We start from the raw sequence: 27665 nt of genomic DNA on the forward strand, positions 1-27665 counted from the left end.
CCCAAAACCTGGACCAGGAAACCTTCCCTCCCCTGCCTCATCAGCAGCAAAGAAGTCCCCAAGAATGTAGAAGAGGGGACAAACTAGGAATAAAAAACTTTCCCTGCCCTTGTACTACTGCTGTACTTCCCAGCCTCCTCACCTCACCTCCTCACCTGGAAGCACAGGTCCTGGCACCGCCAGGGTACAGCCGTGCCACTGAGGGGGCTCTCAGTTGCTGCCACAGACAAATTCCTCCAAAGGAATGAAGCTTGTAACATAACACACCAGGATGAGCCTCTAGCATTTGGGTTACTCTGTTGCAGAGTTTTAGATGAAGTAAAAGTGTGCCAAATCTGTAGGTAAGATGTAGCTCCTAGCATGCAATATTCTTCTGTAATATACAGCATTTTTGGTTCAACAGGGATCCAGATACCCAATGGTAATTCACCTCTTAAAATCAGAAGTTCAGCTAATAGTTTTGTTTCAACTTGCCTGCCAAGAAACTACACAATTAATTGACAAATCACACTGAACAGCTGCTTGATGAACTCAAATGTATTGTAAAAAGTAATTACACATGCAAAAAAAATCATACAAACTTCTCAGAAGATAGCATCCAGTATATAAATGCCAGGCTCTACTAACTTTCTAAAAAATATCTTCCTGTGCTCCCCAACATACTTACCAATGGCAATGAACAGGTATATTAGAAATCTATAGCTGTAGAATCTACATCACAAAAAATACCATGACTGATTAAAATGCAGTAATGGTCGCAGTTGGAACAAAGGAGTGATGGCTTTGAATTCTGTCAAGAAGTTTTTCTGCCACAGGTTTGAACTCTCTTTCCCAATATAGTTTGTGGTAGTCCCTTAAATCTCTGTCGAGGCTGTAATCCAGTACTAGCTCTTCATCTGTAATCAAGAAAAATATCACCATCAGTTCTGAGTTAATATTTACCCAACGATGTATTTCATGACCACAGCACATACAACTGTCCAGTTGTGTAAGTTCATGGCTTAAAAACAACTCTGTGCTTATGACAAACTAAGCATCACTGTCTAATGGGCTTGGCTTTGACTGAAAATAAAGGATGTCAGAAAATGGTAAAAAGAGTATTGCAACTTCTGCTGTTCTCACACCTCAAGCTAAATTGTGTCCCTGAGGCCAAGCACTTAACTGTGACTCTCAGCCTGGAAGCTACACGGGTTTTAATATTACCTACAAAAATTTTGCTAACGTAAGTAAATCTGTTCATCTAACTACGTCTGTGGTTTCTGTGTCAATTACTTTGCCCAGTCTGGTTTGTGAAGACTCTATCAAGCTGTATCCACTATCATGCTTAAAGCACTTGAACCAGACTAGTTAATACATTACTGGTGCCCTCCCTTCCTCACAAACTTCATAAATAAAACAATAGTCTTAACAGAGACGAGGAACGTTAGGAATGAAAGGACACCATCACTTGTTCTTTCCCCTCCATTTTGCCTGGCACTGGATGTTGCAAAGAAACAAACCCTCACAGGAATCAGTCTGCAACCAGAAGCATGCTCCTGAGTCAGGGCTCTACAAACACGACTGATAACGCTGAACAAACGTTTTCATGCAAGAGCTTAGCACAGTTTAACAGAAAGCATATTTGACAGCACTTAGGCCATAAACGGACCAGAAACGAAGGTACAATCCCCCACCTAATGGGCAGCGTGACTTATCTTCGCCCTAGGCTGCGAAAGAGCACCAGATTCACAATCTGTTAAATAGCTCTTAAAGAGAGCTGCCTGCTGGGAGCTGAAGAGAAACTTCCATTACCCACACTGAGTCAATGCTTAAACAACAGCTATTAATGTGTAAAAGAATGGCAAGGTGCCTGTGAGCGCATATAGCCTGAGCTGCAAGTTGCAACAGCCATAAAAGAAGAGGCTGCAATATTCATCCACGGAGATGGCTCCATTTCATAGGAAGTTACCAGTAACAGCTAATGACGTTTGATTTCCAAGCCACTACAGGGCTTCCAAATTACCAAAATTAAAGAGATGCTGATTGTGAAGTAGATTCCAAAATCACAAAATGCTAGTCTAAAATGGGGTACTGCGTGGAGGGAAGATGCCACTTAGGAAGCTTTATGTAAAAAAAAAAAAAAAAGAAAAAGAAAAAAAAAACATTCAAGAAGGGAAATGCCACATCTCTGCAGGAAGAAACCTTGTAATCAGAGATAAAATCCAACCTTAGACATCAGCCCTACATTCAGTTGAAACATGGGATAATTTAGGTTATAGATAGGAGCTCCAGAGGACACCGGGGTCAAGCCATGCCCACTGCAGAGCCGGCTCAGATGAGGTTGCTCTGGCGCAGGTACAGTTGTGTTTTGAGCACCTCCAAGGATGGCATCTCCTCAGCCTTTCTGAGCAACCCCTTCCCCTGCTTGACCCCTGTCATGACGGAACCTTTTTTCCTAATATTTAATTGGAATTTCCCGTATTGCAAGTTGTGCCCATTGGCTCCCGTCTTATCAATGGCACAGTGGCCCAACACATGCAAAACGAACCTCAGCAGCAGACCCTGAGGAGCAAGATAAGGGATTGTGGTTTTTCTTTTCAGGCAGAACTGTTTTGCCTACTCCTGAAATGATTTCCCTACCCATATTAACTATGTTCTAACACAGAACAAGAGACATTTATCCACTTTACTAGACAGTGGTGCCTCCCAGAAGTTAACTGAATGTTTATAGGTCTAAAAGTATGGAATCACTGAGGCCAGTGACTCCAGACTACATAAATGAGGGGCAGAATCATTCAAAAGCTGAAGTGTTGAACCCAGAGTATTTTTCTCAATACAGAACGTGAGTAACACTGGGGATCAGTGAGGAGGAGTGTTCCACGTGCAAGCTGTGCATCTTCAGATAATGTAATTTTCCCATGACCCTCCTCAAAACAAGCAAAACTGCTTGCTGGCCAAACAGCATACGAGCTGTCTGCGTGCCCAGGAACAAGACATGCACGCTGGGTCTGCGTGCTGTGGGGAAAGCTGAAAAGTAGCATACGGACACTAGTCTACAAGGGCCACCTGTCCCTGTAACTCCTGCAAGGCAGAGGCCAGGAGCCCATCATGTCTTGTAAGAATTCACATGTGCTAAGGCTCCAAAACTGGAGTTGAGAGGGGAACTAGATGATCTTTAAGGTCCCTTCCAACCCAAACCATTCTATGATTCTAGGTAAAAGTGAGCAGAAGAAAAGTCTGTAAAAAGAGAGGGGGGAAGGAGACTTCGCTGGATGATCAGACAGAAGAATGTTCTCAGGATTGAGGCCCATCTCCACTGCTACTCCCGAGGGAGTGGGGCAAGGCAAAGCTGCTGCAAGGGGCCAGGAAACGCCAGCTGCAAGGAGCTGTGAGCCACTAAAGCGACACAAGTCTCAGGAGCAGTTGATAGAGGGCAAATGGCAGTGTTACTGGGAAGCAGTGCCACCGCATCTCAGGCTCCCATTCTGGGATCAGGCAGGGAAAGACAAAATGGTGCTTTTGGTCCAGCCTTTCTCGGTCCCAACATCTTTTCATGCCACTTCCACTCCCCTTTGGTTCCTGCCTATCATTTGTCATCTTGTTCCAGGTATGGGAAAGAAAAATAGAGGGGAGGAGGCCAAGCACAGCAGGTGAACTGAGGTGTCTGCTGTGCCATGCTCCATCGGCACGCCCTCAGGAAGCTGGACGACAGTCCCCTGACTGTCAGAAGTTGCCTCCTGCTTCCTGAACAAAAGAATCAGAGCAATGACAGTTCAAGGCTGTTACTGGATACAATGGGAGGACAAAGATGTAGGACAATATTAACCAGCTGCTATCACTAAAAATTTGTTGGCTCTTAACACACAGAGGAACTAGATCCAATGAGTAACTTGAGGTTTTTTTTATTCTAAAGCTCCTCTTCTGACTACAGCTTGAAGGAAGACTAGCCTTCTGATTTACTTCTGACCTATTTTTGATTAATTGTCATTGCATGCTGTAACTGGAACTGTGATTGTACATGAACAAACCAATTCATGAAAGCTGTACTCGTTAATGAGAGTTCCAATTACTCCACAGCCTGGGCTCTGCAGTCAATTTAATTGCTGGAATAAGCAGTGTTAAATGCAGAGGAAAAAACAATTAAGAATTATCCAAAACAAAGATGCATATTCATTGCTGCATGCCAGAAAGTTCAAGTATGATTGCGGCTGTAAAGTTTGCAGTTCTGTTACAGAATATTAAAAAGTGCACTCATGATCTTGAAATACTGAGCATTTTCAGGTAAATAAATGGAATTACTTCTCATATTAAGGTATGCTATAACTATCATTACAGCAAGGGATGTAACGAAAGTAATTACTTATAAAGGAGAATTACAGTATTCTTTTTTCTGTAACTGGAAAAAAATCCTCATAAAACCACCCAGTTTTCTGATTGTCTAAAACAAAATAGACCACAGGGATCTCACTTTGTATCTGGGTATGACTAACATGTAGTCTTCTTTACAGCAAGCATTAATCTTTACTAAATTTCCCCTTAAAACCAAATCAAAATTAGTTAAGGTCTGCTCCAATTTCATTTACATTTTAATTAAAAAAAAAAAAAAGATAACTGCAAGTGACTTGCCTATAATAAAAACAACACCAAAGCAGTGCTCATAAAGTGAAGGAGGAAAATGAAATATAGTAACTATAAGACTATTAAATTCTGTAAAATCCAAAGCAAACAAATGTGCAGATGAAAAGATCCAATTGGGTAAATGAATCAAGGTCTTAAGATTCACTTGTAGGCACCTTCCAGCCTATATTTGTGGAGGAGCACACCCTCCCTAGCTTTACAGAGCAGATGAGAAACTGTCAGGATGTTATCCTTACACACATAGAAATCATGCTAAGAAGAGAAGGGCAGATAAAGGACCCTTGCCACCCAGTCCTGCCTCTGAAGGAATAAAACCTATTCCTCTGTCTGAGCTGCTGCTTCTGTAAATACCTGCAATTACCTTTGAGGCCACAGGGGCCCATACCCAGGGAAAAGTAGGTTTGGTGCTGAAAGCCTACAGGGCAGTTGGCTCAAGCAGGCAAAAGGGCAGCTGGCCAAAAGCATTAGTGGCATGCTAACTAGACAGGCTAGAGAGGGGGGTGACAATGGCCAATTCCACCGTGGCAATGTGCAAAATCTAAGGGAACGTGCCGAATGACAATAAACCCCTGTGTTGCTGGATGGTCTGTATTGGCCAACCACTTAAAGCCCCACAGACTTCCCATCCCAACAATACTGCTTTGATTTTGCCCCTTCTATTTCTATTATTAATTAAAAAGACCAACATTGTGAATCTCACCTAAGAGCGATGTGAGCAGCACCAGCAACGTGTCAGTATCTTCTCCAAAGCATGAGGCCGCACTTGTGATGTTTTCACTGTAGTTCCACAGGGTTTTGCATATCAGACAAGCCAACTGCCAGTCCGCTGGCCCAAAGTCTCGTAAACAGTCGACTAACCTGTCAGTATCAAACAAAAACAGTGCTTTGCTCCATGTAGTTTTCTCCTGAGCCCTTCAAAATCCAGGCAGTCTCGAAATGTGTGTAGATTCCACGAAAGGTTACAGGAAAATTCTACATTAAAAAACTTAAGATGCTACTCTCTTCTTTTTCACTTAGTCTAATTCCCTAAGGATGCAAATGTGCCTTTTGCTCATATATATGTATGTACACCTGTCTGCATCTGTCCATCTCCAGTAACTTTTTAACCCAACTGACCAATTTCAATCACATGTGTCACAAATGCAACTGATTCAAAGATGCTGAATTCCAACAAATTTCATGGCCATCTCTGACTGTCCCAAATCTGTAGCTATCACAGCAGAGATTGCAATGCGAGCAAACCTTACCAGGCACCAAAAACTCACCTGGGAAAGATAATGTGAATGCAGACAAAGCTTCAGTCAGAGCTTCCAGCTTATTACACATCAGAGGATCTAACCAGAAGACATATCCAAAATAATTTGCTATTTCTATGACTCACAGAATTACCTCTTAGGTTCAGTGGAGTCTGACTATTTTGCAGATTTCATCCCTTCTTGTATTTCCTCAGCCTGCACTCCCAGTGGACTCCTCTCAGAAATACTAGTTTTATTAAGGACCATTAGACTCTTGGCCTTTCTCCCAGTCTCACCTCTTTGCAGGTATCAAATGCAAGCTAGATCATAAGCAGGACTCTGAAATTAAGCTATAACTTTTCTGCTTCTACCAGTTTACATACAGTACCTATCCAGAGTTCTCATTACCAAACAGCATTGTTCACAAGTCCTGGGGCAGCAGAAGTAAACACTGTTTTTCACCTGCTGTCCCTTGTGATCTCTCTAACAGTAATCCTTCACTGCTGTTCTCTTCCTCAACACTATGATGCCCTCCTACCCTCACTTCCTGGCTTCATCGTGAGAGTTATAGTCTGGTGATTAGTAAAGGAACCACAGAATATCTATCACATTCAGGTGTGGCTAAAAACACCAGTAATTGAAAAGCAACCAAAAGAAAGTTTGCTTTTTCTCCCACCTCTGAGAGCACTTGCTGCAGAAGACTGGCATGCATCCGATAAAAAAACAAAAGATCTTGCTTTAATTTTTTGAAGTTTATCTCTCTGATGAGACTAATTCCTTGTTTTATTAGAACCACTATATATTGGTAGGTAACGTCATTTCCAAAAATCCACAGAGCTGATTTTTTTTAAGGAGGTCACCCTGACTGTAATCACTTGCATATTCTCTGGATTTATTTCATATTGTTAGTTTTCCTTCCTGCTTCACAAATTTTGAGGCATAGCATAGAGAATTTTATATTCTATATGATTCTGTATGGTAGACATTTCTCATATTTCTCACATTGATTCTTCAATGAACCTGTATTTTATTTTTATTTCTGTTTTTCACCTTTAAAATTTTCAAAGTTAACCAGAACATGGGAAGGGAAGATAAGCAGACAAAAAGTCTTGTTTACACTGTATAAAATAAGTAATTATATGATGCATGAACAGGAAAGCATTTCAAAGTTTGGCATATTGTTACATAAATGCGGGTTGTATCAACTGCTTTACAAGCGTAAGAACAAGATCTTTCATGTTGCTCCAATTAAGCTGGATCCGCTATTATCTGAACATCAAAGCCACAAGTGTTTCATCCACAGTGGTTTTTCAAGATCTAATACCACTTACAATAAAAGTGCCTTAAAGTTGAGCTCTCAGAGAGAGAAGACAGGAGCTTTTTTGGTACCAAGCACCGGTAAATCAGATTGTTCTTCCTGAAGTACTGAGTAGCTACCAAAATTGTAAGAGACCATATGGGGTATGCTAATTCCTTCACTTTTAAAACAGATACTCATTAAATGTGTCCATTATTTGTACATTTAACCCACAAAGGATCCAGTTAAGTCAGGCATAAGCAGCTACTTCAAAGACATGCATGCTTTAGTTATCGTGTTGTACTCTCACCTGTATATATCAGGAGGGTCTTTGGGAGATCATTCTACAATTCTTGGCACTGCAGCAGGCTAAACCACTTGAAGGCTTTTGCAAAAAATTAAAAACAAACAAAAAAAAACAACCCACCCACACATATGGAAGAATATGAAAGGCTCTTTCTTGAAGACTATTAGATCCTGAATATTTATTAAGTATGCATCCTTGTAAATTATTGGCCCCGGTGAAAAAGAATCTGATTGAAACTCTTTGGCTAAACTACCGGAACGTGGCCTTTGAAAACATAATCAGGAACTTACTTCCTAATTCCTCCTTCTTCCATCAGAAGACCTCGTTTGTCCTTATCCACCGTGAGATTGAGCAGAACTCCACAGGCAGAAAAACAGACATCTTGATTCTTGGCATCAAGTAAGGCAATCACGAACTTGTATACTGGATTGTAAAGAAGGAAAGGATATTACTGAGAAGTGGGACTTATTGTGCAGTTGCCATTATAACACATGTACACTCAAAAAGCAGTCAAATACAGGGATACCCTACTCAAAAATACAACCTCATTGCATACTAGTGTGATGTTTCTAGATTAGGCTTATGAGACAGAGTGATAGCCATTACTACATCATGCTGAACACCAGTTTCTTCAACACAACACCTACAAAATTCTACATCAAAGTAATGTGAAAATCCAATCAGAAGAGCTTAAATTGACCAAACTGGATTACAGGTTACTTCTTAAAAGTATCACTCTCCTTTCAATTACAGAGTCAGCATAAACTGCTAAGATTAGGCATTTGGCACTCACAGAGGGAAGTTCTTACCTCCTTGAGAGGCAGGGTTGCCTTAGACTGCACCAGGTCCAGCTGGGACTGCTGCAGCCTGGGGCTCCTGCAGGAAACGGGCAAGAAGCAGATGCTGGGCATGCAGCATCTCGCAGTGCTTGCTGACTCTGAACTCAGTAGGCAGTGGAAGGCAACCCCAGTGAGGGAGTCAGTTCTGCCTAGTGGGGAGGCAGCCTCCCAGCTCCCCCCGAGCTCAGCACACTGACACCACAGCCTCTCCAAGGTGGAAAATTCAGTCCTTTGGCTGAGACAGCTCGTTAGCAAGCAACTACTAGGTATCAGTTCTTCCTTTGCAGATACCTTCTCCCTCCACAAGCCTTGATGTGTTCACCCTTGAAAGAAGAGGTTGCATATTATGGCATATCACCTCACTATTTGGAACTGACAGGTAGACAGAAAAAAATTTGCAGTGAACTGGTGTTTAATTAAACTTAAGACACACCTTCTCTGGGTAGCAAGGAGTAGCCATTTTTCCCAAAGCTCTTCAAGCAACAAAAGCAAAAGGACTTGAGAAGACTTGTATCCTACTTCACCCAGAGGCAAACAGGAGGTCTCTTTGTTGAAGCATATCACGAAACACTAATAAGCTGTCAAATATCAGAATCAAAAACTTGTGCTATTGAACCTACATGAGAATTGAGTTAGATTTTCATTTCAAATTCAATCACTACAAACCTGTAGGACTTGAGGAAATGAAGGAGTGAAGGGAAATTCAAAAAATTTGTCTTTAGGAAAAACAGTGGTTTTTTTTGTTTATTTTTTGGTAGTATTTACCTTAGTGAAGGTACACCATGGCACATTTTTCCTACTCCAATATTTCCATTTCAATGAAACTGAAATAAAATAGTGTTTATAATGACTACTGTTGTATTCTAAGATTGGCATAATTTGCAAAATATCAGATAAGATTGCTTCTACCCTTTAAATCAGACAGCTTATTAGAAATTTTTCCTTTTTAGAACTATAGGCATTTAAAAACAGGACTCCTACAAATGCAAAACTCACTCTTTTTCTGTACGATGAAGTCACAGATCTCATGATACTGGGAAAGATTGCCAAAGACTCTGACAGCCTCCACAACTCCATCCATACTGTTGCTCATTAACAGCTTTAAAAGCACTATTGGTTTGCAGGGAAATGAAATAAAAACAATTACTTGTATATCACAAACGTGCTTGGCTTTTTATCAGTAGATATCAGAATGCAAGCAGCAACAGCAATAAATATAATGCACGGGAACATTTATCTAACTGTCTGGTTGCAGTGAAGGGGATGAGCAGATGGTAGAACAAGCACTAAATTGTGTAGGGCTTTGAAGATGAGACAAAGAGCTCCAATATGGGGCTAAATGCAAAGGAACAGATGAGGAGTTATGAAGATAGCCTAAGCACAGTTGCAATAATGGGAACCAGTTTTGCTATACAGTTTTGAGTGGGCTTATGTGAAAATCCAGGAAGACAGAACAAAAAAATGTTGCAATATCTAAGAGGAATTGATTTAGATCCTGAACAGATGGTCTTATGGTGGGACGTCTCTTTAAACTAAAATTATTTTCTGACATTAGCTCTGTTTTCTCTCAGTGCTGCTACAACAAGCAAATACATTTTCTCTGAACAGCTACTTAATATTGCCCCTGGTCTGAAGCGTTTACTTGCTTGCTGGTTTCCTGCTTAGCAGTTTCACATATGATTAGCATGCACCTTCAGCAGACAGAATGAGACCTTCTGTGTTTCCTAGGAAGAGCTACCATCACGAAACAAGAAGCAAGGTACAGTAACAAGAAGCAATTTTACATTTTACATTCAGCAGTCTTCTGTGAGGAAGAAGTGAATCACTGAAATCGGTGCATCAGATGAAGGACGCAAATCAGTGAACCCTTAACCCTTCCACCACAGAGAAGTAAGAGAAACAAAAAGAGAAAAGAGGTTGGCTTCATTCTCATGACTTCCTTCTTTGAATGTTGCAATACTGAACATGCCTTGAACTTGTCTTAAAGAGACAACAGAAATGACTTTTTTTTGTCTTTGGGATCCACCCAGTTGGATCAACAAGTATTCTCAAAATGTCTCCTGAAGGTTTCATCTCTGCTCATTTCAGATGGAGAAAAGGTGATGGGACTGGTTCCACACACTAGCAATAAAAATGGGAGAGGGAGAGCGAATGGGACTGAAAGAAAAGACATTTCGTTCCACATTTCTCCAACTACCATTAACAGACAGCTGGCTTATGGGGGATAAAATGACTCATGACAGAACATCAGAACAGTTACCTAGATAGGGAATGATGTCTAGCAGTCAGCGCACTAGGTTGAAAGCCATAATATTTTCTCCTACTCTTTATTCTGCCAGTTTTGCGAACTTCATCCTCTGCTTCTTCCCATACCTTGCCTATTCAGAGTGTAAGATTTGCAAGATAGAGGCTTGTTGTATAACAGTAGCCTTTTGTATAACATTAACACAATGAGTCCCAGAACTCAGATGCAGTTCCTACACACCACTGAAATACGACTGTTGTCCATAATGTCAGAGGAGAGTGAATCACACAACTCACAAAAATGGCAACAGATTTATAATCCAGACACAAAACAATTGCAGACACAAAATTTTGCAGGTCTAGGAGCTAACAAGAAAAAAAACTTCTTACCATACTCCGATTAGAAGTAAAAAGCAACGTGATTATTTTGGTGCAGACATATGAATTTTGAACAAGTCTAGCAAAAACTGCTAAACAGAAAACAACACGGCAAATTCATTTGGGGAGAAAGAGGGGTTTTGTCAACAACATAAATATTTTCACAGAAGACATATAATTATGTTCCAAAAGAGTCAGAAATCACTATGGAAGTAATTTAGCCCTATGACCTTTATATTCCTGCAACATAATGCCACAGAACACTATCACTGTCTTGATTTTCTGTGGTATCAAAATCTAGCATGCATAACTTCCATTTTCAGAAGGTACTAGTTTAAAAGTCCTTACTTTCAGCAATGTGTAGCTTCTTGTCTTGAACAGCAGAACCCTTCACTTTGTAGAAGGATAAATTGTTGATTGTTGTTGCAGCATTGATGACCAACTCCTCACAGACGTCAATTGACTTATATTCTGATATGAAAAAAAGCATATGTATATACACACACATGAACAACTTAAAAGTATATTACAGCTCAGAAGCAAACTGAGTCATAGTTAACATGGAGACTATTAGCAAAAACTATTTTATTTTTTCATTAAAATGGCAGAGGCTAGCAGGAACAGCTGATGCAAAATGGCAATACAAAATCATGCTTTCCGACTCTTCATCAACAGAAATCATTGTGACTAATGTAACATTGTGTAAAATCTAGTTAAAAGATTTTACAGATCCTATTTACTGTTTTAAGATGGGACTGAGGAGAATTTGCATGCAGAAACAGGCCTGTATGATAGTTATCAGACTGCTGACACAGAGAAATACCGAAGACTATTACACTGAGATGTCAGCTACTACGAGACATTGACAAAATAGCGTTCTTTAACAATATCTGAAACATTCTCTCTCTTAGAGTTCCTGACAACATTACCAATATAAAATATCCTCTTCTACTAGCAAGGTTGAAAATTGCATGTATTGATTTTTCTGAAGTTTCTGCCCTCAGAAACCAAGGGTAAAGGAAATAAAATTTTCTTGTAAACTAATATGGTGCTCAGCAAAAGGGGAGTGGGTCAGAGAGAAGCTTTGAGTGCTTACACAAGGATTTAGATAGTTCCAATCCTAAAAGCTCCCACAGGGCTTAAGAAAGAATGGATGAACTTGTGAGTTTGCCTTTGTTAAATCCTGCATGGCTGGTGGGTAAGACTGGTAAAGTAGCACATGAACAGGCTGATTGTCTTTATGTAACATTTAATGTCACCCACACATATATACTGAGTTCTTTGAAATTTATCTCATCACTGCTAAACTCTGTTACTGAGAGAATGGTCTGTCTCATCCTAGCCTATGTTTAGATTTCCAAAGGGATTGTTAAGTGGTAAAGAAAACGCAGTCCTAAAACTCGGTTTAGAGGTGAAGGGACTCTACCTTCCCGTGAAAGAGATTAAAGTTGGAAATCCAAAAAGGATGAAAAAAAAGAGATGTTTTTGGAGACTACTAAAAGCCATGAGAATAGGAAAAAAGAAGAATACTCAATCCAAGAACAGTCATAAAGCTGTGAACCTTAAATAAAATAAAACAATGAGTCCTTTTATATAAGTACTCTCACAGTGAGATGTACTTAAAATAAAAATCCAGTTTGCTTATCCTTAATGATCAAGCCTGCAAATCTTGCCACTGAATTAAACACTTCTACAACCTCTTTCCACAGACACTGAAAAGTCAATGCTCCCAGTGTCAAAAACAGCATTTTACATAATACAATTTATGAATACCAGCAAATTGACTTTGTTATTTTAGCAACAGAATTGATTTAAGTATGGCTTGATTTAGATAAAAAGCTCACGTAGAAAAACCCTAAACTCTCCTTACAGACTGAACACAGGAAACACACACAACATAGATGTTATTACCTAGTACTGTAACAAGTAATTCTACAACACGATGGGCAGCTGCCAAAGCTGCTCCTACACTGGGGTGAATGGAGAGATTGGCCAGCACTCTTATCAGTTTTATCAGAACATCTTCTGCTTCTGAAGGATGTTTTGTTTGCTTTTCTTCTTCCCTTCCTCTTATATGGCACCATTTCTCCGCATTCAAGTCACGTTCATGGTAGGTTTGAAATAATGATATCAAGGTGTTAAGACTTCCTTTTTCTTTAAAAAATCGCTCACGGGCCTTGTTATTCTCTGCTGTTAAATTACCAAGAATGAAGATGATACGGATAACCAAATCCTGCAATAAAATAAGTAAACCATATTACCTGAAAAAATCAGAAGCTATTAGCTACTTATAAAGAAGATAATACTTCTTCTGTTTCACAAATTGGTTACTAGCGGGTCCAGAATGACTGAAATAATGTCAAATATAGCAACTAGAAATAATTTCATATGCTACTCTTTTTCACAACCCAGTTTACAGAAGAAATTAAAAACATCTGACAGATCTAGTACAGCACTGGGGCTACTAATTACTAATGGTATATGCTTAGTATAGGTAATCTATTTTTATCAACCCCACACTAATTTTAAAACATCTTAAAATATCACTTTATATACCAGAATAATCATATGAGCCAGACCTTACTAAACTTACAAGTAAGCAAACGCCAGTTGTATGGCCAAAGACTGCCACCTTCTCTTCTTCTTGGCCTGTTACCCATCGTAGAGGTTAAACTACTTCACCTCGCTTTGTTACTGTTAAATCCAGGTCATTTCCTTGTTAACTGTGATTGCTTATAGATTGCTGAATTATTTGTTCAAGATTTTTACCAGAAATTTGACTCATCTATTGTTCCCCAGTTCCCCCTCCTTCTCCTTTTCCAGAGAGGTGCCCTACAGCCTTGCCATCCTACCTAACTTCTCAAGAATTCCGGAGACATCACCCCTTTATGACCTCTGTAAGCACCACAGGGTAAATTTCATCAGGCCTAGCTGATTTGAAGACACTTAAATATATTATACACCACTTAAATAAACTCAGACAGGAATAGAGATTAATCATTTGAGCATACTTAGCCCTTTCAAAAAAGAAACAAAAAAAGGCATTTCCACATTTCACTATTCAGTGTCACGTCAGTAGTTCTCATCTTATCTTCCAAACACTGCAGCAATTGCTTCCTTATTGTCTTCTTGCAATTAACTATAGAAAGTTTTTGTTTCTTTTTATGTACACTTCTAGTTGCCTCTCATTTTGCGATTTATTTCCTGATTTTGATTTTAAATTTTCCTTCAACCCCCTTATTCTTATCATTGCTAAATGTGACCTACTTTCTGTTTTTATATAGTATCTCAAGATCTCATGATTTAACCAAATTGCTCTCTTAAAGCACTTCCTATCCCTGCCCTTCAGTGGGATATTGAGCTCAGCTATTTTTTGGCAAGCCCGGTGGATCTTAATTCAATGGCATTCACCACCACCACCACCTTTTTCTTATTCACCTGTATGGGAGAAGAAAAAACATCCTGAAAGTCAGAACTAATCCAAGTGCAAACTAATTAAAATATATTATTTTGTCTCTTGCATCTAAACCTACTAATTTTCAAGAAGTTCATCTACTCTTAGCTGCTAGATGAACTTTTATCTAATGCTAAATGCTGTACTTGCTTGTACATTAACACAGCATATTGGTGTTTTTGTTCAAAAGCAATAGTTATAGTCAGACATTATCAATACCATGGAGGATTAGAATATAAGTTAACCAGACACCATCCAACTTGTAGCATACTTAGTGATACCGAAGGAAAAAAGACACATAAGCAGCAAATCCTTTTTTCATATATATCCTCATAACTAAGTTTCAAGTCAAAGTCTTTGCCACAAGACATTGGCACTAACATCCACTTAAGGTCAAGAAGATGAATGCTATCCCTGAATTTGAGAAGCAGGCTGTCTCCTAAGGGAGGAACAGGTTCTCCCCTCTATATATGTAATACAATTGCTCTGTAGGACCCTCTTCCACCTTTTTTTTTTTTTGTTTGTTTAAATGAGGCATCATATTTTTGCTAACATCTAAATGTCATCAAGACAAAAAATTTTTTTCTGAGCATTCTCACTGACTAACCACTAAGAGCTTTCACCTTTGCTGGCACAATCCCCAATTCACAAAGGCTGTAAGAATTTGAAACAAACAACTGATGAATCAGAAGGGAGAACTGAAAAAAGCAGGCAGGCTCGTTTGACTCGTTTATACTGACTTGCTAATTTTGGTCAAACCAGTATCAGCCCAGCAACTGCTCTACCCAATCAGCAGAGAGACAAACAGGTACAGTACAGCAATCAACTGATATTTTGAGAAGTGTGATGTCAGCTGTGCTTTCCACCTCCAAGCCAGCAAAACAAACTTCTAAAATACAACTTCTTTCTAAGCCAAGCACATCCGGTTTTAATAGCATATTACCAAAGTTTCCTTATCTTCCGGTGATAATTCAGCTAGCATAGTCAAAGAGAAAAGCATGTCATATAATGCTCTAAGGTTCAGATTATTTTGGGCTGTTTGTTTTGTTTGTTTGTTTGTTTGTTTTTCAAATGCTCTTGCTGTAAGCACTGCAAGAGTAACAAACACCAGCTTGGAATCGCTGTGTAAAGAAATACATGCAAAGATGGATGGTGTTTTGAAACTGCTAGCAAGACTAAACCTGTACAAGGCCCATGGGCCTTTCTATACATGGTAAAAAAAAATCAGTATAATAAATGGGATTACTATGCTTCTCCAAATGTTTGGAGTATTAACTGTATATGGAGTTTCAGACCCTCTTGGACATCTACAGAAAAATTATACACTAGTCATTTATTAGTTTCATTTATATAATATGTAGGTTTTAATATGTATGGCACTAAAGGCAAATTAGATCACAGATAGGAATTATGTTCGGTTATTTCATCTTTTTATACAGAGGCATTCACATGAGACACACTGTCCAGAGTGCACCCAAACCTAATGGGAAGAGTATACATGAAACCACAGTTTCACCTGTAAAAATAACTTTGAAGACACATGTCAAGAAAAGCTCCAAAAGGAGACATTATTTTTTTCTTTATTTCCAATCTATCAAGAACCTTCAATATTTTCATATTTAAAGGGCTAAATGCATCACATACCTCATCAACATCTAACTCTTAATTTTCAGACAACTGGAGCCATGTACATTTTATTACTGGTATAAAAGATTTCTTTGATTCTCTAACGCTAAAAATCTATTCCTTGCACTGTGCTAGTAGCAAAGGTACTCAGTGTACTCGCTGAGTCACAGAACTTGATAGCAGTTGATCTTAGCAATTAAAACGTATCTGTCTTTCCACGTAAATCATGATGAACAGAGCTACAAACAGTACAGGTTTACTTATCAGTAAGAAAGGACAGCCAATTAGGTCAGTAATTCCCAATTAAAACAAGACAAACAAAGGAGGGAAGTCCATTCCAGAGTTTCCACACAGTGGCCAAATACCTGTTGTTAGTCTATCTGGACCCATCAGAAGGGGAAGGGTAGTATTAAACAAAAAATCAAGATGCCAGCAGCTGGCTCCCTATTCAACCTTCAGCTGTAAATGAGATGTGCTTTTTCATGTTACACACGATGAGTAGCGGTAGGCAAAATTCTGCCACCTGCCAAGCAGTATAAGCTGCTTCTAGGGCTCATTCAAATCTAATTTATAAATTTGTCTTTCTGCTTTATTAGGTATCCTTGGACAGAAAAACTGAGGCTTTCTTTGCAGGGTCTGATAGTCTAAAGACAAACTAGAAGAATGTAGTTATATGTCACAGAATGGCTAAAGTTGGAAGGGACCTCTGGAGGTCACCTGGTCTCCCCCCTGCTCAAACAGGGACACCCAGAGCTGCTTGCCCAGAAATACATATTTCTCCGTTTCACACGCCACAGGGACCTACCCAATAGTTTCTACACCCCAGAATCTGTTTACGTAAACTTTTCAGGATAGGGTTCACTTAATGAATGTTAGTAATGATGAAGTCATGCCCTTAGGTTTGTTTGTAGACACCTGGAGATCTGGGAAAGGTAACAAAGAAAAGCAAGCACTTTGTCAAGCGAACAACATTTGATGAAAAAGCAGTATATACTCTCTACTGAAAAACATTTCAGAAAGCACAAACTGAAAAAGTTCGAAACTATATCCCCCATAGTATTGCTCTAATGATTAGCGATCTACCTTACTTCTTATTACTAGTTTGAATTTGTACAGCTTCAGCCACTACTTCTTACTATCTTTTTCTCTAGATTTGAAGGACAGTCTACGAACAGAAATGTCTTTCTTTGCAATTCTACCAATAGTCAGCTTGCTAATGATCTGATCTTTGTCGCTGATAAATTGATTTGTTTAATCATGGGGTGTTGTGGGTTTTGTTTTGTTTTTGAAATAATCATTTTTGTAGTTCTTTTCAAAGCTTGAAATCTTTGAGCATCTTTTGTAGAATATGAATACCAAAATACGGCAAAATATTTTAGTGACAGTGTCCATCGCACTAAGCAGTAATACCATCTTATAATGCAATATTCTAATGTTTACCTATCTGATAATTACTTATACTCTTATTATTAATAAGAGCATTATTACTACTCTTTTGTACCCTCTGGTACACCAAAACAACGTGCTTCTATATGATATATGCCAGTGAAGACTGGCTGACTACTAACCTTGAGCTCTACATTCCTTACCATTCAAAACACATATTTTGCACTTTAATTACGACTTTTTCATTTTCTTTCAGACCAAAAAGAAAAAAAAATGCTTATACATCACAACCAAATACAATATAAATACAAATACAATATACAATACAAATAAACCATCAGTTCAGCCTACTGTCAGAAATCACACTGTAGGGAAAGCATGACCTTATGTGGTTATTCAGATTTATTAGCAGGAAAATTCTTTAATAGTTGTCACAATATTTATCCTAAAAATGGATATTTCATCTTGGAAAAAAAAACATGTTAATTCAGGAGAGAATAAATGATCAGTTATGAATATGCAGAAAACGCAGGAGAAATCATATGAGAAATCATACGAGCCAGACCTCACTATTCTTGCAAGTAAGCAAATGTCAGTTGTTTTTCCAATGGTTGATTACTATATCCCTTTCATGGCCTTGTTAATTATCCAGGACACTATTATGCTGATAAGATAAATAGAAAAGAACCACGTTATCTAGACAAGTTCTTCACAGGGTTACCTTCCCGAGCATTTCAGCAGAAGCGGTGGCACAACTGGCACTCACTACTTTCCATTCACAGTTTGGTTCCTGCCCCATGTTGTTTCCTCAGTATTTGTGAGTGAGAAACTATTTGTGTGGCTGTTCAACAAACTAGACTGGGAAGTGATGCAGGTCATAACCCAGCAAAGGACTGCTTTTTTCCCCCCTCTGTTTTTAGGGTTATTGGAAGCTGGGTCAGTTCTATGACCTGTTGCATCATGCAATCACACAAACAGCTGTCCTCAGCCCAAAGGAGGGGTGGCACAGAGAGGAAAAGTGAGTAACAGAAGCACAAAAAACTACTTATGTCAGCACTGATGACCATTTCTTTAGAGGCAAAGCTACGGACACACATACACACACAAAAACAAACAAACAAAAAAGCGACACAACACCACTATCCATTTCTAAAAAATAGAAATAATTAAGAATAAATCAAAAATAAATCTTCAGTATGTCATAAGACAATGATGCCACTGAGCGGAGTTCAATAATACTCTCAGAGCATCTCAGAGGCAAACATGCAAATTGGAACTAAACATAGCTGCAGCACTGGACCCTTGTTAAGAGCCTGTGGTTGTGGTAGGCTATTAGGTGACATACTTTATGTGACTGACTGACTGAAACAGATACTGGGTTCCCGGGAGCTCATCACAAAATTGTCCATAAGCCAACCAAAAAAAACCTCCAGAAAGGCCAGTCAGTGCATGCAGATAATGCTTTGCCTAATAAATAATGCCAGAAACAAAGCAGAAAAATTCTCTGCATTTACAGGCCCCATCTGGCGGGCGGTCACCAGTGGGGTCCCTCAAGGCTCCATTTTAGGGCCGGTACTTTTCAATATTTTTATAAACGATCTGGATGTAGGAATAGAAGGTATTTTGAGCAAGTTTGCTGATGACACCAAACTTGGAGGAGTTGTGGACTCGAATGAGGGTGGAAAGGCCTTGCAGAGAGATCTGGATAGGTTGGAGAGCTGGGCGATCATCAACCGCATGAAGTTCAATAAGAGCAAGTGCCGGGTCCTGCACCTGGGACGGGGAAACCCTGGCTGCACATACAGACTGGGCGATGAGACGCTGGAGAGCAGCCTAGAAGAGAGGGATCTGGGGGTCGTGGTAGACAGCAAGTTGAATATGAGCCAGCAGTGTGCCCTGGCGGCCAGGAGGGCCAACCGTGTCCTGGGGTGCATCAAGCACGGCATCGCTAGTAGGTCAAGGGAGGTGATTGTCCCGCTCTACTCTGCGCTGGTGCGGCCTCACCTCGAGTACTGTGTGCAGTTCTGGGCACCACAGTATAAAAAGGACATGAAACTGTTGGAGAGTGTCCAGAGGAGGGCTACGAAGATGGTGAAAGGCCTGGAGGGGACGACGTACGAGGAACGGCTGAGGTCACTGGGCCTGTTCAGCCTGGAGAAGAGGAGGCTGAGGGGAGACCTCATCACAGTCTACAACTTCCTCGTAAGGGGGTGTCGAGAGGCAGGAGACCTTTTCTCCATTAACTCCAGTGACAGGACCCGCGGGAACGGGGTTAAGCTGAGGCAGGGGAAATTTAGGCTCGACATCAGGAGGGGGTTCTTCACAGAGAGGGTGGTTGCACACTGGAACAGGCTCCCCAGGGAAGTGGTCACTGCACCGAGCCTGTCTGAATTTAAGAAGAGATTGGACTGTGCACTTAGTCACATGGTCTGAACTTTTGGGTAGACCTGTGCGGTATCAAGAGTTGGACTTGATGATCCTTAAGGGTCCCTTCCAACTCAGGATATTCTATGATTCTATGGTTCTATGATCTCTGACAGTCTTCCCCACTGCAGCAATCCAAAGAGCAAAAAGGACTTTCAACAGCCCTAACTGTGAGTCTTCTTCTCAGAAGGAGACAAGAAAAACTCACAAACAGAAGTCTGCTTGCTCACAAAACTAATTTGGGACCTGCTACTTGGTAGATGCATTTGGGAAGAAAGTCGGGCAGCTCCAGGCACACTGAACCCAATAAATGCAGACAACTCCCTTAGAGAGGATGACAAAGCAACTTCAGTCTATTCTTCGTTCAGTAGAGTAAATTGTGACAAACTGATTGTTAAATCAAACAGGTAAAGCAGCACACATTATAATTGTAAATTAGTGCAATTTACTGGCTGACGCAAGAGATACAAAAATAATAACAAATCTTTTCATATATATCAGGACCAGGACGTTTGCCAGAATCTGTACAATTAACTGATGATCAGAATAAAACGGGAACATTCAAGAAGAAATTGTCACCGCAGAGAAGCTAAATGAGTTCCTTGCATTGATTCATGCCCACTATGAAAGAAACTAGGGAGATTTCAATGCTGTAGTCTTCTCTGAGGAACACTCATGAGAGGATCTGTCAAAAACTGAAGTGATCACAAGCAATTTTAGAGAACAAGCTGACAGAACAGACAGTAGCAAATCACCAGGAACAGAAAATCACCCAAGAGTTCTAAAAGAACTCATTAATTAAACAGCTTAATTACTAACAGTGAAGTGCAACCTCTCATTCAAAACTGGCTTGACGTCTAAGGACAGGGTAACAAAAATGAAATCTATTTGCTAGAGAAAGATCAAAGCGTCATTCAAGTCTGGTGTCTGTACCAGACGAATTTGAAGAAACCATAAAAAAGAACAATAAAATTTATGGGCAGTTGAATAAATGCAATCAACTTTAAGATTCCTAAATCCTGACACCCAATTCTTAAGTTCTTTGAATGGATCAACAGACATAAAGGAGACCCATCTGATAAAAACTACATGTCTTTCCAGAAACTTTTGACAACGTCACTCAACAAAATGTTAGTGAAATTAAATAAGGGAGAATGTTCTGGTATAGATAAATGTTTAGAGGATGGAAAACAGTAAATTATGGTTTCCTGCAATGGCAGAATATGACCAGAGAAGTTCCATAGGTTTCCGTGATGGGACCTGTTGTGTTCAACATGTCCATAAACAACATGGAAAAGTAGGTGACAACAGTGGTACAACATCCTGTTGATGACACTAAGATATTCAAAGTATCAAAGATAAAGGCTGACTGAAAAGCAGAAGAAGGATTTGTAGTCATCTAGTAATAAAATAACATGAAATTTAAATGCAGACAAACATGAAATTATGTGTGTAGAGTAAAACAGAACAGTCACACTTTTACATACAAAATTACAACCTTTGAACCAGCCATAACCACTTGGAGAGAGGTTTTGGGGTTAGTGACAGATTCCTCATGGGGTTGCATTGCTCACAGGAGGTCAAAACAGCAAGTCAGATATTTAGAATCACTGGGAAACAAACTTATGCAAGTGTACAAATCTATGATCTAGCCACATTGTAACAGCCTCATTTGGGTCCCCTCATCTCAGAAAAGATGCAGGACACAGGACTGTAAAAAGTTCTCAGCAAAGCAATACGGACACGTAATGGTATGGGATAGCTCTATATCAGAAATGACTAAGCAAGCAAGGACTCTTAAGTATAAGCAAGGTCTCTTCAGCCTGGAAAAGAGGGAACTTGAAGACTATATGATAAAGGTCTAAGAAGTTAGTGTGAAATGAATGACTAGTGATTAAATATTTCCCAACTTTTCATTTCGAGAATAAGAGGGTAGTAAAGGCCAAATTCAAAAGAAGCAACAGAAATTATTTGTGCATTGGTTAGTTGCTATGGCAACTCCTTGTCTATGGATATTGAGTATTTTAGAAGTTTATATGGGGTATATAGCTCCATACTAACTTCTACAGGGGAGACTATGATTTCATGGAGAAGAAGTCCATTGAGTTTTGTTCCATACACAGAGAACCCCATCTGGCTGAGGAAGTCTCCAACCTGGAAAGAGCTAGGGGTTTGGCAAGTTTACATTGGAAGTATCACATAGCCTTGCTCTGTTTTTGTTGTTCTCTAGCCATCTGATTTGCACCTATTGATACTAGGCTGGATGAACCTTTCTTGTGACCCAGTGTAATTATTTTTTGCTTAGCAGACACAATTGCCACATCCAGTGATGTCAGATGCTTACCAAATGTTTTCTAATTAAAAAGACTAGGCTAAACTGAAGTATAAAGAGACAGGCACAAGTTCTCTTCTATGCAAATTTTAGTATCACACCCTGAGTTTGTGCCCTTCAGATTGAAAACAGACTCTTAACTGTATGCTGATGAAAGATTATATATACAGATGCTGGAAGGGCCCCAAAAGGATACCTAAGCTCAGGCAGTGCCTGACCTACTGACAGAAGCTTCTGCCCTATTTAGACAATCTCCCTATTCTAAAAACATAGCCTCCTCATGGCTTGTAACATTAACCACAGCCTGAGAACATCATCCTTTACACAGCTTATCTGAAAAGCTTATCTGAAAAGATACTGATCTGGGGAAGAGGAACAGTACCTTGTTCAAAGATTTTTGGAGATGGGCAAAACACCAGACTACAAAGCTGAGTAGAAATAGAAGCATGCAAAGCTCACCCTACAAGATAGAGGCTCTACAGGAACAATTCTGACAGCTTCCACAGCATCTGGCAGCCACAGAGGACTTTTTTGTTACTCCACACAAGTAAGCTCCAAAAACAACCACGAGTGAAGTCCTGCTGGACTTGTACTTCAGATGCCTTGAAAAGCACTGCTGAATTTGAGTCCTACCTCACAGATCCATCTTTTCCCATCCTCTGTACTCCCCTCCTTACCTAAGATTCTGACACACAGAGTTAAGCAAGTCTCGTCAACTCAGTTTCAAAGTCTTTCTCACAGAGTTAAATTACTTCTTTCTCATTCCTTCTGACCCTTTTACCCAAGAGAGAACATGAGCTGAGAAAAAAAAAAAAAAAAAAAAAAAGAGCTGAAACTGCAGTGTGGTGAGAAGAACAGAGACTATTTGGGTGGCAGCTGTGGAATTCAGTGTGTGGTATGGGAGCAAGTCATTAGTCCCATTTCCAGTACTCACATTTTTATTTTCACAATGTTTAATGCTTATTTTTAAAGTCACAGATATGGAAGCACTTGAGAAAGTCTGACTGTTGGCTTTCTTTTATTTTTCCCAGTGTGTTTCTAGCTGTCATGATTGCCAGTAGAAAAAACATGAACTTTACAACCTTAAAATTCAAAAAAACACACACACTTCCTCCTTCTTAACATATCAGTTCTCAGTCCTGAGGATTTTGAATGGTTTGAGTTAATAATACTGATTTATCCTCCTCCTTACTTCTTCCCACAGCAAACAATTTTACCCACACTGCTGTTAGTTGTTTTCTTTTCAAAAGATACCAACTCACTCTATAACTCACTAGCTGTCAGCATTTTGAAAGAAAGATTAGCAGTGCCAACTGTATCCCAGGAAAAACACTCCCCTTCTCACAGCTCAAGTGTTTGTTATATAGTACAGAAAAAATGGTGCATTACATTATCCTTGTTCCTCTTCTTGATTGTGCCAGGCTTCACTAAGCTGACAAATGACAGTTGCTTGTTTCTTTAAGAAGTGCAGTAAGAAATAACTACTCTGAAGACCCTGAATATATAATCATCATAATATAATAACTAAGTTGGTTTAATATACAAGCTATTTCTTTACTAATTTGTGTTTTGATAGACAGTTTAACATAAAAATCAATGCTATTTAGTGAAGAAAGGTGTATTTTAGAACCACTTAAGAAAGCAGACATGAGAAGCTAACTTCTGAACATTACTTAAAAACAAACAATTTGAATTTATATATATGAGCCTAGAATTCATTATGACACGAAGCTATTATGCCAGGAGCCTATACAAGTTCCTGTTAAAATTAGAGATGAAGATTAAAAGGAAGATGTTACTCACTTCAAGCTCCTTACTCCTAGTCCCATCATTTGTTGAGATTTTAATACAGTGCTCACAAGGAAAAATAGCTATAAATCTAGTGAAATACCATGCTTTCAATATTTCTCGTATTGTTTACGTAGCATTTTGCTGAGTGTCATCAAAGACTATACAATGCAAGAGTAGCCTGAACCTAGAAATACTCAGGTCTGCTGCTGAAATGTTAACCAGCAGACATTTATAAAAACGGAAGTACCTTAAACTCTCTCCCTCCTCCACATGTACTATCACAGAAAACAGGAAGGCAGGTAAACAGGAAAGGGAGAAATTATTTTTGTATTTGGCAAGAGAAGGAATTGATTGCTGAGCATAGCTGATATTGTTACCTTCATTAACTGCCTTTAACAATAGCAGCATAAAAGGCCTCCCTCCAACAATTCACCAGGAATTACTGAACCTGTTATAAATTGTACAGGCTAACTAAATATGCGAAGCTAGTTTAGATGCTGGAGCGGTTAAGAAAGTTCCTCACTTTTAAAAATAAACATAATGCTCATTGTTCTGAAACCTTGTTCCCATTTTGAAACATTTATGCTTTAGATAAAAATTATTTTCTCCTTAAATCTTACCTGGCAACTGAGTAATTTGCCACATGTGTGGCACTCTGCTGCTACCAATGTGGCAATCTTTAAAACCATGATTCTGCAACAAAATCCCAGAGCCTAGTGCTCCAGTAAACATAATAAAGATCACTATGATACAGCAAGACAATACAGCAACACCTGATCCTTGAAGTTCTAATGAAGTTGGTGACAAGTATAATCTTTATTTAATTTTAGCTAGTAATATTGAGGCATTTTGACAAACTCTAAACACATATTTCTAGGTGCATGTTCCAAATGAGGTCTTATAGGCATATGGTTTTCTCTGGTAGAAGAGAGATATTCTGATATCTCACACAGTTAACAAGGAACAAGTTTTCCTCTGCTTTCAAATTGTTTAGCCCCAGAAAATTCACACTTCTTTTGCAGGGGAGGAAGGCAGGAGAAATCCCTACAATTTCCTACTATTAAATTTTCAAATAAACTATTTGCTTTAAAAAGTATTTTTTAAAACTAAGAAAAACAATTAAGTACTCAAAGGACACATGCAACCAATAGACAAGTTAATCAACTGTTTGTCTTCTGTATTGCTTTGAATTTTTAATCTAAGTGATTTCATTTCAATTATTTACTACTTAAAATGCTGTCAATCCTTTAAAAATTTTATTTGGAAAATGCATAAAAGTAGGTCACAGAAAACAGGCTTACACACAATAATGCACAGACACATCAGAGGATTAATATATAAAAATAAAGAGATGAAAAAACTGACCTGCTGCTTCTGGTGTTTGCTTAGTAGGGCTAAAAATAAGATGTAACATCTGGAGCAGTCTGCTAAAGCTGCACAGAAGTCATCATAGGAAGAAAGTTTGCTACAAAGGTACAAAAATAAAATATAAATGAATGAAAGCACTTTTTTTCCCCCACAAAAGATATAAAAAATAAAAATCACTCTGCCTCTCAGAGCCACGTTTTCCAACAAGTGAAATGAATGCCAATACTTTGACTTCTAATAAAGGTGCACACAGTCACATACGAGGGCAAATTATGGAAAGAAGCAAACACAAAGAGCTTCCCAACCTGCCTGCCATTTTGACACAATATGCTAACAGCAGCATTTCTTAGTATTAAATGGAAGTACCATAAGTTTAGGGTGACATGGGAAGTCAGACTAAGAGGAATGAAGATTCCCTTCCTAACACAAGCCTAGTAGAGCTCAGTGTCAGCACTAACAGAGCATGTCTCTCACCAGCAAACATGTAGAACAAACCTTGCAGTCACAGTATTATCTCTGCATTTTCCCTAACCGCTGCTCCAGTCCTACACTGCTCATCTTTATCATTACAAAAAAGGAAATTTTAAATAAGACAAATTACTTTTTCTCCATGTTGAATTCTAGATCAAGTAGATGTCCTTGTCAGAATTACAGTGCAATTACAAAAACATTACCTAACTAGCCACACTTTCCATGGCGTTTTACCAAGTAAAAGAAATGCTCTCTTGTTAGAGGTAAATATGCTCAAAGTGCTGTGATCACTGCTAGAATTTGACTCATTTTAGAAGTAAAATTAGAGAGACAGATGCAGACAAGGTGGCATGGAACTGAGGAACAATTCACATGTTTTACAAAGAGCACACATGGCAAAGGAGAAGACTTTGCCTGTTTTTGACTGTGGAAAGGGAGGAATGATAGATCTTTATGTAGCTGCTCTTCAAAGTGCAACCCATCTATCAAGGAGAATGTGATGGATAATTTGGAGGGGCTGAATAAGGGGAAAAGTCCATACCAGGATGGCTTCTCAATGAATGTGGAGCCACAGGCAACATGACTCATGACAGTAACAAAGCAGCAACAGCAAACACTTCACCCAGAATGGCATTCATAAATTGTGTTTATAATCCAACTTCTCCTGAAATTGCCAACAATTAATTTCACAACTTCTATAAAATCCTCAAATTGTTTATAAGTCCATTTAGCACTGGGTATTGCAAGCTTGTGCTTGGTAACTGGAAGCCTTTCAACTGAGAAACTATTCAGACTACAAAAGAATCTTTTGGGGTGATTCACTCACACTGATCTCCCTCTGCTAAGCACATCTTGGGAAGCAGCCATTGAGCTGCCCATAAAACTGAGATTCTTTCAGTGCTTCCATCTGCGCACTCAAACCCTGATCCCACAGATTAATGTGCTTGAACAGGCTGTAACAGTTCAAAACAATGAGCGTGGATCATTGTTTTTTATTGTATTTTACAATACAGTCCCCTATATAATTTAAGATTGTGTAATTTCCTGAACTTTTTTAAATCATGGCCTAAAATAGGATTAATCCTAAATATGATTAATCATTAATTTAATCATCAATTAATTTAATCAATTTAACTTATTCATGAATCATTTATGAAGTTCTAACGTATTTGAAATGCTACTTTAAAAATCTGAATCTGTGTGAATGGAGAGTGACACAATACAAGAAAATATTTTTACCCGGGACAACGAATCCAAGTTTGTATGGATGATATTAAAGAATTCTAGCAGTACAAGTAAAGACATTATTATCATATAAAATCATTAAAAACTAATAATTAAAAACTTTTCAAAACCAATCTAATTAAATGAAAATAAATCTTCCAATTTTAGTACCTGATCCTGCCCTCTTTGAGGTCACTTGAAGGCGTAATGCTGACTTGACTGCAAGCAGAAATTGACAGAATCGTGTTCCAAACTTACCTGAAAATCCTGACAATGTAGGTGCACACATCCTTATCGTTCATACGTTGCTCTAGCGCCACACAGAGCTCAGAGACTGCACCACTGCAAACGAGTTGGCATCTTGCCTGAGGTAAGTCAGCCAAGTTTCGCAAAGTAGCTGTCAGCTGCATATAGAATATTTAAAGAGTCATTAATCGTAGCTGTTTACTACAGAATCCATACTGTTTTGAAAGTTTCATAAGGCTCGGGTCTAATTTATAATGTCTAAGGCAGACTGAATATCCTGTTAATACGCTGCAGGTATGTACCTACCAATAAATCATAACAGGAAATGTGTAAGTAACAAAAGTGTGTATATTAAAATAAATGTTTGAAAATGAAGGATTGATACTGGTCATTGCCTGCATGTAACCTCTTCCTTTGAGGAAAACA

General features: G+C 39.0%; 1 protein-coding gene across 14 annotated transcripts in view; it reads right to left on the reverse strand.

The window, feature by feature from the left end:
* Positions 1–522: 522 nt before the first annotated feature.
* ARMC2 (armadillo repeat containing 2) overlaps positions 523–27665 on the reverse strand; it is a 68259-nt gene continuing 41116 nt past the window's right edge. For 9 of the 14 annotated variants that reach the window (XM_048081074.2, XM_048081069.2, XM_048081068.2 and 6 more), the window contains 8 exons: positions 27252–27397; positions 25296–25395; positions 12829–13150; positions 11266–11388; positions 9292–9405; positions 7747–7879; positions 5318–5475; positions 523–896 (listed from right to left, as the gene is read on the reverse strand). In XM_048081074.2, the coding sequence (XP_047937031.2) occupies positions 739–896; positions 5318–5475; positions 7747–7879; positions 9292–9405; positions 11266–11388; positions 12829–13150; positions 25296–25395; positions 27252–27397 (1254 nt within the window). In that variant the 3' untranslated portion in view covers positions 523–738. Of the gene's footprint in view, positions 897–5317; positions 5476–7745; positions 7880–8265; positions 9120–9291; positions 9406–10555; positions 10674–11265; positions 11389–12828; positions 13151–25295; positions 25396–27251; positions 27398–27665 lie in introns of those variants that run through there. The other 5 variants (XR_007169869.2, XR_010829775.1, XM_048081072.2 and 2 more) reach the window with 5 other exon arrangements.

This window comes from Anser cygnoides, chromosome 3 (genome assembly GCF_040182565.1).
Source record: "Anser cygnoides isolate HZ-2024a breed goose chromosome 3, Taihu_goose_T2T_genome, whole genome shotgun sequence".
Classification (NCBI taxonomy): Eukaryota; Metazoa; Chordata; class Aves; order Anseriformes; family Anatidae; genus Anser; species Anser cygnoides.